The sequence below is a fragment of the Chiloscyllium plagiosum genome, unplaced genomic scaffold, assembly GCF_037043375.1.
Source record: "Chiloscyllium plagiosum isolate Xiang-an unplaced genomic scaffold, Cpla_swu_hap1 HiC_scaffold_41, whole genome shotgun sequence".
Classification (NCBI taxonomy): Eukaryota; Metazoa; Chordata; class Chondrichthyes; order Orectolobiformes; family Hemiscylliidae; genus Chiloscyllium; species Chiloscyllium plagiosum.
The window spans coordinates 38,416,639-38,437,175 of record NW_028270179.1 but is presented as its reverse complement, the minus strand read 5'-3'; the positions used below and the strand labels follow the sequence as shown (position 1 = coordinate 38,437,175).

Here is a 20,537-nt window from a genome sequence, read left to right as displayed (position 1 = left end):
ACATAGGATCAGTGTGCATTTTACAAGTTTCCTCACAACCCCTCTTCCCTATTTTCCCCAGAATCAATCTTCCAATTCGTCACCCCCTTCTGTCCTATCCTACTTGTCCATCTTCCTTCCCACCTCTCTGTTTGACCTTTCTCGCTAATCTAACGCCTTTACCCTTAACTTCATCCACCTATCATATTCTCAGGTACCTTCCCTCTATATACCGGCCACTGCAGCGGACAGCTGGAACTGACAACCGGAAGTGGCAGAGACAGACCACTATAAATGCCGGAGGAAACATCACAGAAGCGCTTCACAGGAGGCTCCCAAGCACTGAGGATGTCACCTAGACAGGGGACGAAACGTCTGCAACACCAATTCCCAGCTCAGTGAACAGGACCACAACACCTTCCCTCTAGCCCCACCCCCTCCCACTTATCTCTCAATGTCCTTGGGTCACCCCCTCATTCCCGATGAAGGGTGTATGCTCGAACAGTCGATTCTCCTGCTCCTCGAATGCTGAATGATCGGTTGTTCTTTTCCAGTAACACACTGTTCGACAAAGTACACAAAGAGAGTCGGGTAAGGCTGGAATCGAACCAATATTTCTGGCACTGTGACGCAACTGTGCTAACCATTTACTGAAATATCAAAGAAGAAGGAATTGCCCGGGTGGTGACAGAGTTTACTTCTGCAATGCAACTTATCTACAGGCCTCCCCACAGCCTTGAATCAAACATGGCGAAAAACAACTGGAATTCAGAGGCTGTCTCGAACCAGCCTGAAAATAAATACTCAAGGCTTCCACACTGCTCGATAAAAGGCAACGTCTAGGAACATTTCCTTTTCAAATTTACTCGTGGGACATAGGTGTAACTGTCTGGGCACAGCATTTATTGCCTGCCCCAATTTCTCCCGTAAAGCAGGTGTTGGTGATCTATATTGTTGAACCTCCACAGTCCATCTGCTGTCGGACGACCCGCAGTGGGGATGGGCAGTGAATTCCAAGATGGTGAGCAGCTTGGAGGCGAATTTGCAGGCATGGTGCATTCATGCATCTGCTACACTTGTTCTTCGAGGTGGAAGTGGACACGAGTTGGCTGTTGAAGGAGTCTTGGTCATACTATTGAATATGATGATATCAACTTGATGTTGTTTATTAATGCAATCTGAAAAGTAATGCAAAAGTGTCACATAGCAATTCATCAACAGGATTGGCCATAATCAATACTATTTTTTTGAAAACATAATATCAATCACCACCTTATATTTCATTGTTTTAATGTTTTTTTTTCTGCGAGTGGCCTTATATTTTTTTTAAAATCTAATGATGTGTTTGATTTATAAAGTCAGAGAGGGCTGCTGCAGAGTAAAAGGCCATTCATCCCATCGAGCCAGTGCCAGCTGAAAAACAATCGAATACTATTTTCTAGCAGTTCCAGTTTTGCAGCTCATGGCATTTTAACTGTACATCTGGCATTGCAGAAGTGTAGTGAGTGTCAAATGTCTCAATCCGTATGTGATTGAAATCAAATTCAAAGCTGATGATGCATTGTGTTTTTTACTCTCCGAACTTCAATTAGTGATTTCAACTAACAGCTGTTATCAGGAGTTCAACTATGTCTCTGGATAATTTCCCAATGCTTCACTCAGGCTTCATTTACAGGTATAAACACAGGTTTCTCAGCCTAGCTTTTGCCTCAGGACACTTGACTAGTTCATGCATGTATCACCTTGCCACACGCTCTTCTAACAATATTCACCCTTTCAGCGTCTTGTTATACATTGTGATTGTGCAGTACTTTAAACAGAACGTGTGATACAGAGAAGCAGAAGTAACTCCGCCGCTCAGCAATGGATTTTTCACTCATCTTTCTGATAGAACGTATTTACTATCCGTTTCTAGCTATTTTCGGAGTTTTTGGTAAGACATGACATCCGTTGTTACTGAAGTGAAGCTACGGGGAGAGTGCTTCTGTTTATGACAATAATGTTCTGCCGAATTTGTTTTATACAGCTACTTGTAATGTCTTGCGCCTGAGTGCTGTATGCTTTATTTTCTTTTCAAAGAAATGCCTCAACTTTCCTCTTCTGAAGAGTTAAAAATGAGGCTTTCTTGAAACAATTTCAATGTTGGTTGTAACCCACATTCGGCTGCAATCTGAAGATGGAGACAAATTAAATTAGAATGTTGTGGAGGTACGCATAACCAGCTCAGGCAGTAAATTCCCGACACGCAAAACCGTCTGCGTATGAAAGCTTTTCTTCATGTCTCGCCTTATCAGTCTGCCACTTAACCTGAGTCTTTAACGGTTCGATGTTGAACTCTTCGCTGCGGGAAGCAGGTTCTTCCTTTCCACTCTGACTCTATCTCACACAATTTCATGTAGCTCATCTGCCAGCCTTTTCTGTTTGATGGAAATCAAAAACAGCATCTGCAATTTGTTCCCGTAGCTGCAATGTTCCATCCCTGGCAATATGCTGGCAGGTTATATTTGCACTGTCTCCATGACCATGCATTCTTCCTGCAATATGGAGATCAGAACTGCACAGAATACTTCAGTTGCAACCCCGGCAATTATGGCCAGTCATGTAATGCTTCAATTTCCACTGCTCAAATGCAATTTTGATTCAGAATTAAATTTTACAGTCTAAGCAATAACCTGGCAAATCACGTATGTACCATTTCCAAAGTAATCATATCCTTCTTCTAATGTGGATTACAGAACTGCGCACCATGCTTCAGCTGTGTTCCAACCAATGTTTGACAAGGTTTCAGCGTTAGTTCCATGCTCTCAAACACTACCTGTCGGCTCATCGAGATAAGTATCCCATATCTGTTCCTTTCAAAATACATTGAGTCCCTCAGACGTGAATTGGTTACTCGGAAGACGGTATGCAATCAGTGCTTTGCAATTCTGAGAATTAAGTAAAAGAGCAAATACAATTGCATCAACAATGAGACATGCACACTTCTATCTCCTTGGCAGCCGGGTATAGAAGTGAAATTCACTTTTGAAATGCATTTTGATAGTGTTTATATAAGAAATGTTTAATGGTGTTTTCGTCAAATCTAGCGCACAGCATATTAATTGATTATACTTAGTGTTGCAATCTGGTTCCAACATGAATCTCAGCAAAAAAAGAGGCTAACACAATGTCGAGTCTAAAGCTGAATTGACGGCTTCAACTAATTTACGGTCATTGGTGAGACATGCATGTCACTAGCTGGGTCAGCATTTATTTTCCGTCCCTGGTTGCCTCTATGAGAAGGTTATGATAAGTTGCCTCCTTAAACTGCTGCGGTCTATGTGCAATAGATGAACAACATTGTCTTTTGGGAGGTAATTCTAGGAGTTTGACTCGGGAACACTGAGAGAATAGCTGTTATATGTCTAACTCAGAGTGGGGAGTGACTTAGATCTGCAGATTTTGATTTGCCTATGCATCTGTTGCCCTTTGGTTTATAAGGTGGTAACTGAGGATCATTGGTGAATTTCTGCAGTACATCTTGTTGATAGCAACACAGCTAGTACAGACACTTGGTTATTAGACTTTGAGATTCAGTGATGCTACTTCCATCGAATGCCAACAGTTAATGCTTATATTATGCCTTATTAGTGAATCCTAGTTTCCTCATTCATTGTACTCAATGATCTGCTGCATACATTTTCTCGGTTCCCAACTTATCTTACCCTGAATTACGTCCAGCTCCAACATTTTCGTGTTATTCTCTCACTCCTGATCCGCCGTCAAAGCTCACACTCAATTTGACACTATGGATTTTGCCCAAAAGTTGTCCTTTTCTATTGTCCTTTCATGAAAATTCCAATGGATGCATTGAAGGTGACATAAAATCTTCATGATTTGGAGATGCCGGTGTTGGACTGGGGTGTACAAAGTTAAAAATCACACAACACCAGGTTATAGCCCAACAGGTTTAATTGGAAGCACACTAGCTTTCGGAACTACGCTCCTTCATCAGGTGATAGTGGAGGGCTACTATCAAGGAAGGAGCGTCGTTCCGAAAGCTAGTGTGCTTCCAATTAAACCTGCTGGGCTATAACCTGGTGTTGTGTGATTTTTAACTTCATAAAATCTTCATGCTTCTTATTTGTAACTCATTTCTTCTGAACATCTTCAAAGCCACTGGTTTAATATTAAAACGAGACTTACCCCTGAAGAATATTTAACCATAAATCCCTTAACTGTGGAAAGTGTTGTTTCTCTAAGAACTTGAAAAGAATATCCAACACGTCTGTTCATTTATTTATTAGATTTCTTTCACAATATAATAGAAATAATAACAATTCTATATATTTTCTGTCTAAAATTTACAATTTCACCCCTGATATTGTTGAAATGCTGAGTTGATCCAAAGTTTATTCCATAATTAAACTCGTCTGTGTTTCTCGTTTTCCAGTTAATATTGTTGCTATCATCATCCTGTTCCGAGGCAGGTGTTGTCTCTCCAAGTGTATCACTCGATATCTTTTGGGAATGGCAGTGGCTGATCTTCTGGTCGTCATCTCTGAACCAGTCTTAAAGTGGTTTGGTCAAATTTATTTCGTGGATTCATTCCTCTCCTATACTCCCGTGTGCAGTCTGATTGCTGTCATGATTTCTGCATCTACTGAAATTTCTGTATGGTTCACAGTTGCATTCACGTTTGATCGTTTTGTGGCGATCTGTTGTGAGCAGTTAAAAGAAACTCATTGCACAGTGAAAATGGCAAATCTGGTTCTGGGGGCAATAAGTGCATTGGGATGCTTTGGTAGTGTCCCGTGGTATTTCAGGTTTGAACCCGAGTCTGTAATTAATGATGTCCCTTGGTATTGTGTTACCAAAAAGAGCTTCTATACTTCTACTGGATGGACAGCGTTTGTCCTCTTCTATGTCATTTTGACATCATGCCTCCCATTCTTTCTGATTTTGTTTCTCAATATCCTGACCGTCAGACGAATACTGGCATCCAGTCGAATCCGCAGGAGAATCCGAGGTTTCCAAAATGGGACGCACCAAAACGACCCAGCGGTAAAGAATCGAAGGAAATCCATCATACTACTCTTCAGTATATCTGGCAGTTTTTTGTTGTTATGGGTGACTCAGGTCGTATTTCACATCTACCAGCGAATTACGAAACGATACATTTACTCAGCCACAGATCCACTTTCTTTCACAGAAGCTGCTGCAAATATGCTGCAACTTCTCAGTTCATGTACAAATACATGCATTTATGTCCTAACCCAGGGTAAATTTAGAGAGGAGCTGAAAAATGCAATTAAGTATCCACTTGCAATTATTGTGAAATTAATTAAATCATAGAATGAAATGAACATTTTCAAGTAAAACTCGATCCATACTCTTCCGAAATTCTATACACTTCTTCAATTTTCTGTCGCTTTCCTGAAATACTTCAAAGGACAATCATATTAGATTGGTAATGCAGGACTCAGTAGTGGTTATAAACTTGACGTTTCGTACAAAACTGCTACACTCGGATATGAAAGTGATTTATTGATAAATGTCTTCAATTGAGACTAAAGACACTCTGTTCACTTCAGACAAAAAGCCTCTCAAAGGTACACTACACTTCAAATTCGGCTCGATACTACAGTTATGATTCGGCTTCTGATTCAAGTTGTTAGACAAGAAACGTCACGGTAGGTATTCAGAAGAAAGGCAAAGAGTAAATACACAGAGTTATGATAGCACGCGTAAAGATAGGCACACACACACACACACACACACACCAAAACATAAATCTACTCATAGACACATAAACTCTCTCACTTTCTATCTCACACAAAAATACATGCACACAGATATAGGAAAGGACTTCTCTCGCCCTTAATCTCTCTCTCTCGTACACATACAAGCAAACTCAACCACACAGACACGCACACAACATTGGAGTTGAAGTCAGGCAAGAAGGAGTTATGAAGAGAAAGACAGAAACAAAAATACGTCAGACAAATTGTGACATGTAAATCTCCAATGTGAACAAAAATATAAGAAGAGTGGGGGAGAGGGGCATATAGGAAGAAACAGGGCAGAATTTAAAAACTGGAATGCAATAAACTGGAGGAAAGCAGGGCAATGAGTACCCGGACGTGATGAAGTTTTAAGAATTATTAATCAATGGAGGAGTCACAGACATTTGTAAAGACTGCATCCTTTCTTTGTTCAGTGCTTTATTTACTCGTTGTGGACTGAATTAGGAAAATAACTGTTTAGCTTTAAAAGACAGAAGCACAAGTTCTCTTGCACGTTTCAAGGCAGGTTACGTGGTACTCATTGTGACACTGTTTACACTACTGTTTATTACCGCACTGACAGCACGACATTGCAGACAAGTTGCGACCATTGGATAGCTCCACATCAGGCAGTTAAATAATTAGTGAACGAGTGGCCAGTCATGCCTGAAGACATTGGACATCCCAAAAGGCAGAAGATTCCCTTTCTCTGCAGTTTAAGAAAGAAACGAAGCCTGTAGAAAGTTATATTATTTTCGCTTACCAGCTCCAGTACGCTGTGACGTTTAACCAATGAAATATTGACCTTGAACGGGACTGCTGAAGAACTTGACTCGGTGGAATGCGTTACAAAACTTTCCGTCTCTCCAAACACTCATTTTTTGGCTGTACGTGTAAATTGTGATGATGGTGGGATATGGCCTTATTAAGGGGATTGGTATTTTACCTGGCAGAGGTGAACGCCAACGTTCACAACTATAGCTTGCAGCGTGAATCTCTTTTTGAATTTTTTTAAAGAAAAGGATTTTTTGTTTCAGAACTAAAACTTGATTCATGCTTATTGTCAACGTGGATTGAGAAGAGAAGGTCATCTGGGCATTTTGAAATTTTTTTGTCAAAATATTAACTTTTGTAATGCCTCCTGGGCGAGCGGGCATTCATTTAAAGCGAACTACCGCTGCATTTTCACTCATTGTAGAGAATGGAAGGGACATTTCTAAATATTGATCCAGGCTGATAACGAAACAACGACACAGGTCCAGTTAAGATGGTACGTAGCTCAGAGGAACCCGTCTTTTTCTTTCTTCACATGTTGGCCTTGCACTTCTGAGATACAGCAAGCATGAGTTTGGAAGGGGCAGACAGATTGGCCTTGGCAACTGATTACAATGCATGTTCTGGACATTCCACACGACGATTCAGTGGGTATTTCCTTTCCTCCCGTCTGCCCTGATGATCTGACCCTTAAGAGGATACGGACTTGATGTACTGTTCTTGAAGGGGAACCCCTCCCCCACCGTCTGCTGCCTCGTCAGCTGAGTTCGTAATTACTATTTTAAAGGAGACGCCCACCAAGGGCAACTGGGAAATCTGGGACATTGGACGCGTGCTGTGAATCAGCAAGAACGTCAGTGACAAAATCAGTCAACGGAAAATGAAGTCCGAACCTTAGCACAAACCTCCTTATGTTAATAAACCAGATTTTCAACGGGACAACACTGTTGATTGTGCCTTAATGAAATTTGATATTTACATCAATTTCTGGTCATGTTTTCGATGTTCTTAATCCATGCCACTAGAAGAATGTCAAAATCTGATTGATCTACAATGCAATTGCAATACCCTATCAAGAATAAACCAGTCTGATGTCCGTCTAGACTCACATGTATAGTGAGATAGGGTTTTATGGGAATATTTCCTTTCGTGAGAATTGAGGGACGAGCATTGAGGGAGCAAGTAAACGGAAGCATTGAAAATGTAATGCTAATGAGCAATCCCCAATCACAAGCATTTCACCTGTGGAGCAAGGGTTCAAATCTCACTATGGATGATTTTGTTACGAAGTCGAAAGAGTCAGCTTACGCAAAATGTGCCTTTTCTGTGCTGACAGATTGTGCCACCACATGTGCCTATGACGAACTGACAGGTGCAGAAAGTGCAGTGAATTAATAATATCTCATCAGTTTGGAGTTGTGTTTTAATGTTGGGGCAAGTGCATTTGAACTTAATCAATTAATTTAAGTTATGCCCAGGATACCAACACCCAATTGAATTTGAACTTATGGGATTAAGAACAACGGACAAAGGAAAGGATACAATGTCCATGATGTGAAAAGAAAACACATTTTGAAAATTTGGCCTAATGTAGCTCTGCTTTCTCTGATAATATTCTGAACCAATCCATGTCACTGAATCCTAGCATGTTCATCCATCTGTCTAAACACATCTTCAATGTTGCTAGACTATCTGGTTCTACCACCTCATCCGGCAGCATAATCCAACCACATACCATCTTTTGTGTGAAATCTTGCCTCACAAGCCTCGTTCACAGTAGTTTTGTGTCACTTCGAAATTCTGTCTCCTTAGTATTTCACATTTTCACTCTGGGAAGAAAAGCTCTGCCTGTGCATCCAATCTATGTCCCTCGTCATTTCATATAATTCTGTTAGGTAACCCCTCAGCCTCCAACTGTAGAGTGAAAACGATCCAAGTTTGTCTAAACTCTCCTTATAGCTAATTCACTCCAATTCGTGTATGCCTCTTTTGCACAATCTCCAAAACCTCCCAATCCATTCTATTGTGTGGCAAGTGGAACAACATGTAATTATCCAAATATGCGTGAAATAAGGTTTTATACAAATGCAGAATGAATTATCTTTGTTTATATTCAACACCTTGATCAAGAAAGCAGGCATACCATACGCCCCCTTTACCACCTTATCCGCTCATGTTTCTATTTTCAAGGAGCTGTGGACTTGGACCACAAACCTTTTCTGTAAATCAATGTTCTGAGGGTTCTGTGATTTACTTTCTACTTTCTAATTGCGTCGCAAGCAAGAAGTCGCAACTCTGACACTTGCTGGGTACCACTGGCCGCAGACCTCCAATCAAAAATGAAAGCAGCCTTTCACAACTACCTGTTCAAGCCAATTTTGCATCCAATTGATGAACACACAGAAGGTTCCACGTTTCTTAAGCTTCTAGACTAGTCTACCATGAGGGATCTTGTCAAATGCTTTAGTGAAGTCCATATTGGCAACATCCTCTGCCCTATCTTCATCAATTATCTTTGTCACTTTTTAAACAATATCAATCAGGTTTGTGACAAATCCTGTCATGCATAAGGACATGCTATCTGTAATACATCTAACCGTTTCCATGTTCGAATAAAGCATGACCATAAAGATTTTCGCTGATAATTTCCCGATGTTTCGCTCATTGGCCTAAAATTTCCTGGATTAGCAGGTTTTTCCCTTCTTGTACAAAAGAACAACACTGGTCATTTGTCAGTATCCTGGGACATCGCCTTTGGAAAAAGAGGATATAAATATCTCTCTCAATGTCCCTGCATTCATTCCTCACTTCGCATTCGAAGATAGATCTGAACAGGTTTGGGGAATTGACCAACCGAATGTTTATAAATACACCCGAAAAGTCGCTTTCTTAACATCAGTATTCCCATTTAATAGCAACTGACTTCCCCCAATAAATCCGTGTTCATCTCATTATTAAATACTGACACAAAATACTGTATATTGACATCACCAACTTGCCTGGCTACATACAGGAATTGTCTCCTTTTTCCTTGAGTGGACCTTGAGTCCTAGCTTCCCTCTTCTTGTTGTAGTATTATGTAATGTTTTGAGTTCTTCCTTAATCTTATATGCAAAAAAACCATTTCATTGCCCCTTTTAGCCCTCCTAATTTCCTCCCTCTTTCCTTTTTAAGACTCGATGACCTTGTTGTAGCTTGCTAAACCTATCAAATTGTTCTTTTTTCTTTTATTTTTAACTAAACGTTCAATATAATGTTATCATCCAGTGTTCCCTGTTATTGCTTCCTTTGTCTTTCACTCTCAGAGAAATCAATTATCTTCATAAGAATTCAAGTTATCTGATGTGATTTCCGTTTAAACAGTTGTCACCTATCTAATTTCTCGAGATCCTATCCGTTGCTGTTTTTGGTGTGCTTGCCTAAACTGAGTACTTCTATACAAGGGTCAGTCTTATCATATTCCATATGTAGCTTCAAACTAACAAAATTGTTCTCAAAATGGCCCCACCACAGAAAAACAAACAGTATACAGTATCCAGTACAAGATGCATTGTGGTACCTGACCCAGTTAGACTATCTACAAGCTGATTCAAGAACCACCATAAACTCACAAACCCCCTCCCGTATGTGTCTGTCAAATCAAAGCCTATGGAAGTCCGTCGAATTAAGGGAGCCTCAGTCAAAGTTGGGGTAGTAAAAATCACCCAGGAAAACACCAGTTTTGCTTTTAAATCAATGCATGACCTGCTTATATACCCGTTCCTCTACCTTGCACTGGTTATTGAGAGTCTGTGAAATAAATATATCAATAGTATAGTACCTTTCCTATTCCAGAGTTCTACCCATGTGGTCTTGTTAGACAAGGCCTGCAAGATGTATTGAAGTATAATCCTGGCTGAAAGAGGAGAAAAATGACAGATGAACGCATCCTGATGAAGAATATTGTGCACAAAAGCAAGAGCTAAATTGAGAACGGAGGAAGATTGGACGGCAAACTTCGTCACAGTTTACTCTGACATTACTGATTAATTACTGACAGTTAACGATCACATTAATGATAGTTTACTATCAGCAATGGCAGTTCCAACGTGAGACGTGTGAACAAATAAGAGTTGAGCACAGAAATGGCAAATGTCGTTCCGCAGCGCCAAAATGCCCTTTAGACCCTGAAACAATCATATGAAAGTGGAAGAGCAAATACATAAGTTAATGTCTGAGCAATGCATAACAACAAGGCAGTAATATCAAGGAAAAGTAATGATCCAAATATTTGTTTGGTAATAATTTAATCAAGGAATTGCAGGGATTAGAAATGCATTCAGTTGAACATTGACGTTCAGTACATTGCAAATGCCACCAGAGAGTACACTTTTCTTCATTGGCTTCTGACAATGAAGGAGTGGTAGTGGGAGAACATTAATGCAGTTTATCTTAAGTTAATCTTGGAAAAGGACAGGCCGCGGGAGAAGACATAAACTTCGGTCATAATGACCTCATGAAGCCGAGGAGTGATTTAGAGAGGCCGATTGAAAACATCTTTGTGAAGGTGAAGGGAGTACTTGACTTTCTCAACGGAGACGCAGAGCAGGGAGGTGTTCTCATTCCTTTCCATAGAGCAATGCCAACGCTGGAATATTGTGTGCAATTCCGAGACACATATTGAGAGAGCCCTGGATAGTCTGGATAAGAACTTGCTGGTTTATTGTAAATCCTTGAAGAATTACAAAACTAATGACGAACAAATGCTTTCGTGTTGGGGTGTGAATTGGATGATGATGAGGAATTTAAATCTCTGCTTGATATTTCAGTACTCACAGTTGCTATCAACAATTGGCGCATTGTCTGCAAATGTGTTTGGCACCCAGTATCCTCTGGAGCTACAAGCAGGTGTCGAAAAATGGTTTTATCCGAGTTGAATGATTTCTGATTAGATACAGGCACAAGTACTAGTCTGTTTAACTCATGCTGTACGTGATGTAAATATCTGCATAAGAGGAGTGTGCAGTGGCATGGTGGTGAAATCATAGAACGGTATAGCATTTTTTCTTTTGAGTGTGAGCAGCAGCTGAGTTTAAACGAACCCGGAAGCCTACAGCTAAGAAAGAGCGGGAGCAACAAAGGGAAGTGACGACGACCAGAGGGGCAGCCGGGAAGGAAAGCAGTGAGTACAAATACTCACCCTTCGATGCCAACGGTCATTTTGAGTGCGAGCAGCAGCTGAGTTTAAACAAACCCGGAAGGCTACAGCGAAGGTGAGACAGTTTGTTTTAAAATTATTTACCCGTAGCGGGCAGCGGTGTTTTCTTTCTCTTCACAGAAAGAACGGGAGCAGCAGGGGGAAGTGACGACGACCAGAGGGTCAACCGGAAGCTGGTGTAGCGCAAGCTTATCTGGGTAGGTTTTTTTTCCTATAAAAGCGTTCATGAGAGGAACTCGAGGCACTACAGAGGTAGTGCCTCCTACCCTCCCTCCTCCTGTAACCTAATAATAAGTCCCGTTGTGGTAAGTAGGCAGGTGCTGCATTTTGCTTGTTCTATTCTTTAGACCTAGTTTTTTTTAAAAGGTTACTTTCAGAGGGATGGCAGTGAAGGAAGTGCAATGTTCCTCTTGCAAAATGTTTGAGGTGAGGGATGCCACGGTCGTCCCTGCTGATTACACTTGCAGGAAGTGCACCCATCTCCAGTTCCTCCAAGACCGTGTTAGGGAACTGGAGCTGGAGTTGGATGAACTTAGGATCATTCGGGAGGCAGAGGGGGTCATAGACCGGAACTTTAGGGAAGTAGTAACTCCAAAGATTGCAGACAGATGGGTGACAGTGAGGGGGACTGGGAAGAAGCAGCCAGTGCAGGGACCCCCTGCGGCCGTTCCCCTCAAGAACAAGTATACCATTTTGGATACTTGTGGGGGGGGGGGCGACTTACCAGGGGTAAACAATGGAGTTCAGGACTCTGGCACGGAGTCTGTCCCCATTGCTCAGAAGGGAAGGGTGGAGAAGAACAGAGCAATAGTTATTGGGGACTCTATAGTTCGGGGCACAGATAGGCGGTTCTGTGGGGGCGAGAGAGACTCACGTTTGGTATGTTGCCTCCCAGATGCAAGGGTACGTGACGTCTCTGATCGTGTTTTCTGGGTCCTTAGGGGGGGGGGGGAGCAGTTCGAAGTCGTGGTCAATATTGGCACCAACGACATAGGTAGGAGAAGGGCTGAGGATGTTAGGCACGCTTTCAGGGAGCTAGGTTGGAACCTCAGAGTTAGAACAAACAGAGTTGTTGTCTCTGGTTTGTTACCGGTGCCACGTGATAGAGAGTCGAGGAATAGGGAGAGAGAACAGTTAAATGCGTGGCTACAGGGATTGTGCAGGAGGGAGGGATTTCGGTATCTGGATAACTGGGGTTCTTTCTGGGGAAGGTGGGACCTCTATAAACAGGATGGTCTTCACCTGAACCTGAGGGGCACCGGTATCCTTGGGGGGAGGTTTGTTAGTGCACTTGGGGGGGGGGGTGTAACTAACTCTGCAGGGGCATGGAAACCGAGACTGTAGCTTTTGGGTGCAGGACCTGGAGTGTAGGGAGGTTAGGAACATGGCATCAATATCAAAGGAGGGTGCCTGTAAACAGGAAAGTGTCTTGAAGTGTGTATACCTCAATGCAAGAAGTATACGAAATAAGGTAGGTGAACTTGAAGCGTGCGTTGGTACCTGGGATTTCGATGTTGTGGCTATTACGGAGGGATGGGTAGAACAGGGACAGGATTGGCTGTTGCAGGTTCCAGGGTTTAAATGTTTTAGTAGGGTCAGAAAGGGGGGTAAAAGAGGGGGAGGTGTGGCATTGCTTGTCAAAGCTTGTATTACAGAGGTGGAAAGAACGATGGATGAAGACTCGCCATCTGAGGTAGTTTGGGCTGAGGTTAGGAATAGGAAAGGTGAGGTCACCCTGTTAGGAGTTTTCTACAGGCCTCCTAATAGTCCTAGAGACGTAGAATAAATGATTGCGAGGATGATTCGGAAGAAGAGTGAAAGTAATAGGGTGGTTGTTATGGGGGACTTTAACTTTCCAGATATTGACTGTGAAAGCTATAGCTCGAGTTCGTTAAATGGGTCGGTGTTTGTCCAATGTGTGCAGGAGGGTTTCTTGACACAATATGTAGACAGGCCAACAAGAGGTGAGGCCATACTGGATTTGGTTTTGGGTAACGAACCAGGCCAAGTGTTAGAATTGGATGTAGGTGAGCACTTTGGGGACAGTGACCACAATTCGGTGACTTTTACTCTAGTGATGGAGAGGGATAAGTGTGCACTGCAGGGCAAGAGTTATAGCTGGGGGCAGGGAAATTATGATTCGGTGAGGCACGACCTAGGATGCTTCGCTTGGAAAAGTAGGCTTCAAGGCATGGGCACAATTGATATGTGGAGCTTGTTCAAGGAGCAACTATTGAGTGTCCTTGATAAGTATGTACCTGTCAGGCAGGGAGGAAAGGGTCGTGTGAGGGAGCCGTGGTTTAATAAGGAATTGGAATCCCTTGTTAAATGGAAGAGGGCGGCCTATGTAAAGATGAGGCGTGAAGGTTCAATTGGGTCGATTGAGAGTTATAAGGTAGCCAGGAAGGATATGAAGAGAGAGCTAAGAGCAGCAAGGAGGGGACATGAAAAGTCCTTAGTTGGTAGGATTAGGGAAAACCCCAATGCTTTCTATAGGTATGTCAGGAATAAAAAAAATGACTAGGGTAGGAATAGGTCCACTCAAGGATAGTAGTGGGAAGTTGCGTGTGGAGGCTGAAGAGATTGGGGAGACACTGAATGAATACTTTTCGTCAGTATTCACTCAGGAACAGGACATTGTTGCCGATGTGAATATTGAGTCACAATTAATTAGAATGGATGGCTTTGAGGTATGTAGTGAAGAGGTGTTGGAAATTCTGGAAAGGGTGAAAATAGATAAGTCCCCTGGGCCTGATGGCATTTATCCTAGGATTCTCTGGGAAGCAAGGGAGGAGATTGCAGAGCCATTGGCCTTGATTTTTATGTCCTCGTTGACTACAGGAATAGTGCCAGTAGACTGGAGGATAGCAAATGTGGTTCTCTTGTTAAACAAGGGGAGTAGGGATAACCCTAGTAACTATAGGCCGGTGGGTCTCACTTCTATTGTGGGCAAAGTCTTAGAGAGAATTGTAAGGGATAGGATTTATGAACATCTGGAAAGGAATAATGTGATCAATGATAGTCAGCATGGTTTTGTGAAGGGCAGGTCCTGCCTCACAAACCTTATTGAATTCTTTGAGAAGCTGACTAAGGAGGTAGACGAGGGTAAAGCGGTAGATGTTGTGTATATGGATTTTAGTATGGCGTTTGATAAGGTTCCCCATGGTAGGCTCCTGCAAAAAATACGGAGGTATGGCATTGAGGGTGAGTTGGAGATTTGGATTAGGAATTGGCTGGCTGAAAGAAGACAGAGGGTAGTAGTTGATGGTAAAGGTTCATCTTGGAGTGCAGTTACTAGCGGTGTTCCGCAAGGATCTGTTTTGGGACCATTGCTGTTTGTCATTTTTATAAATGACCTGGAGGAGGGGCTAGAAGGTTGGGTGAGCAAGTTTGCGGATGATACGAAAGTCGGTGGAGTTGTTGACAGTGAGGAAGGATGTGTCAGGTTACAGCGGGATGTAGATAAGTTGCAGAGCTGTGCAGAATGGTGGTAAATGGAGTTCAATGTAGGTAAGTGTGAGGTGGTTCACTTTGGTAACAGTAACAAAAAGATGGGGTACTGGGCTAATGGTCGGATACTTGGTAGTGTGGATGAGCAGAGGGATCTTGGTGTCCATATGCACAGATCACTGAAAGTTGCCACCCACGTAAATAGTGCGGTGAAGAAGGTATTTGTCGTACTGTCTTTTATTGGTAGAGGAATTGAGTTCCGGAGCCCAGAGGTCATGTTGCAATTGTATAAGCCTCTGCTGCGGCCGCATCTGGAGTATTATGTGCAGTTTTGGTCGCCATACTATAGGAAGGATGTGAAGGCACTGAACGGGTGCAGAGGAGATTTACCAGGATGTTGCCTGGTATGGTAGGAAGATCGTATGAGGAAAGACTGAGGCACTTGGGGCTGTTTTCATTGGAGAAAAGAAGGTTTAGGGGTGACTTGATTGCGGTGTACAAGATGATTAGGGGTTTAGATAGGGTTGACCATGAGAACCTTTTTCCACGTATGGAGTCAGCTATTACGAGGGGGCATAGCTTTAAATTAAGGGGTGGTAGGTATCAGACAGATGTTAGGGGTAGATTCTTTACTCAGCGTTTCGTGAGTTCATAGAATGCCCTGCCAGTAGCAGTGGTGGACTCTCCCTCTTTGTGGGCATTTGAACGGGCATTGGATAGGCATATGGAGGATAGTGGGCGAGTGTAGGTTAGGTGGGTTGGATTGGCGTAACATCGAGGGCCAAAGGGCCTGTACTGCGCTGTATATTTCTGTGTTCTATGTTCTATAACAGGCTCTTTGACCCACGATGTTGTGCCGAGATTTAATCCAATTGTAAAATATAGTAACAACTTACACACCCCTCAACTCATTGCTATCCACGTGCATGTCCAGTAGTCGCTTAAATGTCCCCAATAACTCTGCTTCCACCATCACCGCTAGTAACGCATTCCATGTATTCGTAACTCTCTGTGTAAAAAAACCTACCTCTGACGTCTCCTTTATACCTTCCTCATAATATATTCAAACTATGACTTCTCGTACCAGTCAATCCTGCCCTGGGGAAAACTCTATGGCTATTGACTCAATCTATTCCTCTCATTATTTTGTACACCTCTATCAGGTCCACTCTCTACCTCCTTCTCTCCGCGGGGAAAATCCGAGCCTATTCAACCTTTCATCATAAGACAAGCCCTCCAGTCAAGGCAGGATCCTGGTGAACCTTCTTTGCACCCTCTCCAAAGCCTCTGTACCTTTCTTATAGTAGGGCGACCAGAACTGGACGCAATATTCCAAGTGTGGACTCATCAGGGACTTGTAGGACTGCAGCAAATCCTCGTGGCTCTTAAACTCTATCCCCCTGTCAATGAAGGCCAAAATGCTTTCTTGACAACCCTATCCACGTAGGTGACAACTTTGAGGAATCTATGTACTTGTACTGCCAGATACCTCTGTTCCTCCACACTGTCAAGAATCCTGTCTTTAATCCTATATTTAGCATTCGAGTTCGACATTCCAAAATACATCACTTCGCATTTATCCAGGTTGAACTCCATCTGCCATTTCTCAGCCTAGCTCTGCATTCTGTCTATGTCGCGCTGCAGCCTGCAGTAGCCCTCTATATTATTGACGACACCTCCAACCTTTGTGTCATCTGCAAATTTGCTAACCTACCACTCAAAATCCTCATCCAAATCATTTATGAAAACGACAAAGCACAGACCCGTGCGGGACACCAGTCAACACTGTACTCCAGGCAGAATACGTTCCATCTACAACCACTCTCTGCCTTCTGTCAGCCAGCCAATTCTGAATCCAGATAGCCAAAACTCCCTGTAACCCATTCTTCCTTACTTTATGAATGAGCATACAATGGAGAACCCTATCAAATGCCTTGCTGAAATTCATATTCACCACATCCACTGCTCGACCGTCGTCGACCTGTATTGACGCCTCCTTAAAGAGCTCATTAGTATTTGTGAGACATGACCTGCCCCTCACAAAACCATGCTGACTGCCTTTAATTACACGATGCTTTGCCAAATCGTCATAAATCCTATCCCTCAGAATTCTTTCCAAAACTTTGCTGGCCACAGAAAGAAGACTGACTGGTCTGTAATTGCCAGGGATTTCCCTATTACCCTTTTTAAAAAGTGGAACAACATTCGCCTCCTTCCAATCCTCCGGTATGACTCCCGTGGAGAGTGAGGAGACAAATATCTTCGCCAGCAGCTTAGCAACCTCCTTCCTCGCTTCCCGGAAGATAAATCCGTTCGGGCCCTGGGGACTTATCAATCTTAATGTTTTCCAAAATTTCTAGCATATCAACTTCATCAATCTTGATCTGGTCAAGACTGTATCCCAGCTCCTCTAAGTTTACATTCACAACAAGTTCCCTTTCCTTGGAGAAAAGCGAAGCAAAAAGCTCATTTAGGGCTTCCCCTATCTGCTCAGAATTCACGCACAAGTTTCCTCCGCTATCCCTGATCGGCCCTACCTTCTCCCTGATCATTCCTTACATATGAGTAAAACACCTTTGGGTTCTCCCAAATCCTTGTTGCCAAGCCTTTTTTGTGCCCCTGCTGGCTCTCTTCAGTCCATTTCTGAACTCCTTTCCAGCAAGCCTGTAATCTTCTCAAGTTATGCTAGATCCTTGCTTCCTCCACCTTACGTAAGCTGCCTTCTTCCTTTTGATGAGAAGTTCCTCTGTTCTCGTCATCCAAGTTTCCTTAATCTTACCTCTTCTTACCTACCTCAGAGGAACAATTTTGTGCATCACTCGCAACAACTCCTTAAATACTCTCCACATGTCTGCTGTGCCCTTTTTGTGGAACAATTGCTCCCAGTCTATACTTCACAACTCCTGTCTGATAGCGTCATGATTTCCTTTTTTTCCCAATTAAATATCTTCCTTCGATAATTGCTCCTTTCACTTTCCAAGGTTATGCTAAATGTGAGGCAGTTGTGATCACTGACACCAAAGTGCTCTCCCACCGCGAGATCTGACACCTGTGTTAGCTCGTTGCCGAGCACCAAATCCAAAATGGCCTCTCCCCTCGTCGGTCTGTCGACAAATCATGCAATGGTCGCATCTGAGTTGACCCCAAGGAAAGGTGAAATTGTCCTATGATTTTCTATTGCATTTTGCTTCACGACTCTTATGACTCTTGCACTGTCAAGGCCTCTATGCATCTCTGAGCTCGCCTGCATCACTCTCCATAAGATTGTCCAGAGATAGGGGCTGCACGCTGTCCCTTGTGATACCACACTGTGGTCCAGCTACATGTTCTGGAAAGGCCAAATGGCATGGTGCTTTCCAATAAACGTGAACTGGCGCTGTTTATTGTGTTTCCAACTGAGTAACCATTGGGAGGAACTAGCTGAAGGTAAAGCTGCACTGACTCATAGAGAAGTCAGCAAAACCTTTGGCCGTGTACACCACTGAATTTCCATCCCTTCCAGGCTACCGTTTTTGGAACATACATGAGTCATTGTGGATAGTTTGTCCATCTGTTAAATAATTGCTTATAACATGGAGCTGACTGGTGCCCAGTTGCCAAACTGTGAGAGGGCCCTGAAAGTCGTGTGCCATTAGATTAGATTACTTACAGTGTGGAAACAGGCCCTTCGGCCCAACAAGTCCACACCGCCCCGCCGAAGCGCAACCCACCCATACCCCAACCTCTACATTTACCCCTAACCTAACACTACGGGCAATTTAGCATAGCCAATTCACCTGACCTGCACATCTTTTGGATTGTGGGAGGAAACCGGAGCACCCGGAGGAAACCCACGCAGACACGGGGAGAACGTGCAAACTCCACACAGTCAGTCGCCTGAGGCGGGAATTGAACCCGGATCTCTGGCGCTGTGAGGCAGCAGTGCTAACCACTGTGCCACCGTGCCGCCCATGAGGAGAACGTAAGGACTGCACCTCAACTTCCCCATATACTTCACTTAGGGCTTGAAAGTCCTGTCCTTTCACCAATGCCAAATCCAAGTCACCCATCAGCAGGAGGAAGAGGACTTTATCTCCCGCCTTGGGGTGTTTCAAGGACACGCCATCAGCATCGACCTCACTAGTTTCCAACGTTCTCTCCGCCCAACAGATCCTACCCTTCCACACTTCACCGCCCTCTTGACCTGCGTGTTCATCCTCCTTCCCACCTACCTGCTCCACCCTCCCCACTGATATGTCACAATCACCCATTCGAGTGTCTACCTATCACCTTCCCAGCTATCTTCTTCCAGCCCTACCCAACGTCTTATTTACTTAACAGCCCATTGTACCCACCACCACCTCGCTACATTAATTAAGGGATTATGTCCAAAACGTCTATTCTCCTGCTCTTCTGCTGCTGCGTGAATTGTTGTGATTTTGCAATGCCACACTTTTCAACTGTGACATTCGTGATTCAACACATGATTATATCCAAAAGCTCACTGCTGCTTTCTGTCGATACCTGCTGCTGAGTATCCTGAAGAAGGGCTTATGCCCGAAACGTCGATTCTCCTGTTCCCTGGATGCTGCCTGACCTGCTGCGCTTTTCCAGCAACACATTTTCAGCTCTGATCTCCAGCATCTGCAGTCCTCACTTTCTCCACATTGGGGAACGTCGAGATTATCTGTGGCTGGACCTGGAAGTCTTGGGTATCACATCAACAATGCAATAAAAGTAAAACACAGCAGTAACCAACAGAATGGAGAACTGCAAGTTATTGGAAAATTAGAGAAAGGAGAAGCTAGTACCTTCACTACATTCAAAAGTGGATAAATGTGCAGACACGGATATAATGCAGCCCTGAATAATAAGTAAAAAAAGAGAAAAATCTTGGAAATCAGAAGCAAGAGCAGCAAATGCTGGGAAGATTCAACAGAGCTGGCAGCATCTGTGAAGAGAAAGGATAGATCCTTTGCAGGTGCGGCCAGGCCAGTTAAGTTTTCCAAGCATATCTGCTTTTGTTTGCATTTTTTCCCTGGTGCTGAGGCAGGCCTGAAAGGATAGATCAGGGGTCCTTGTACTAATTTTAAAACACTAATTTTCGACGCAGATCGGGTGAGAACGACATTCTAACGGCAGTAAGATTCAATGGGAAACAAAGCTGAATGGCAGGAGGCAGAGGATGATGGTAGAGGGATGTGAATTGAAATATTTCATCAAAAGGTTCACTGTCAAGACAAAATTTGGCAGGGTGAAGTACAGTACGTTGCGTTGAGGCAGAAGCGTGATGCAGCGGTTTGCATGGTGGTTTCACAGCACCAGGAACTAAAATTCGATTCCAGTCATTGAGCGATTCCGTTTGGTGTTTGCATGTTCTCCTGTGATTGTAT

The 20,537-nt window shown here is 43.2% G+C and overlaps 1 protein-coding gene across 1 annotated transcript; it reads left to right on the top strand.

The window, feature by feature from the left end:
• Window positions 1-1,842: 1,842 nt before the first annotated feature.
• Window positions 1,843-5,313, top strand: LOC148138236 (putative G protein-coupled receptor 139). Its single transcript, XM_087981816.1, has 2 exons — window positions 1,843-1,912; window positions 4,412-5,313. The coding sequence occupies exons 1-2, from the start codon at window positions 1,843-1,845 to the stop codon at window positions 5,311-5,313; spliced, it is 972 nt and encodes a 323-aa protein (XP_087837942.1).
• Window positions 5,314-20,537: the final 15,224 nt, after the last annotated feature.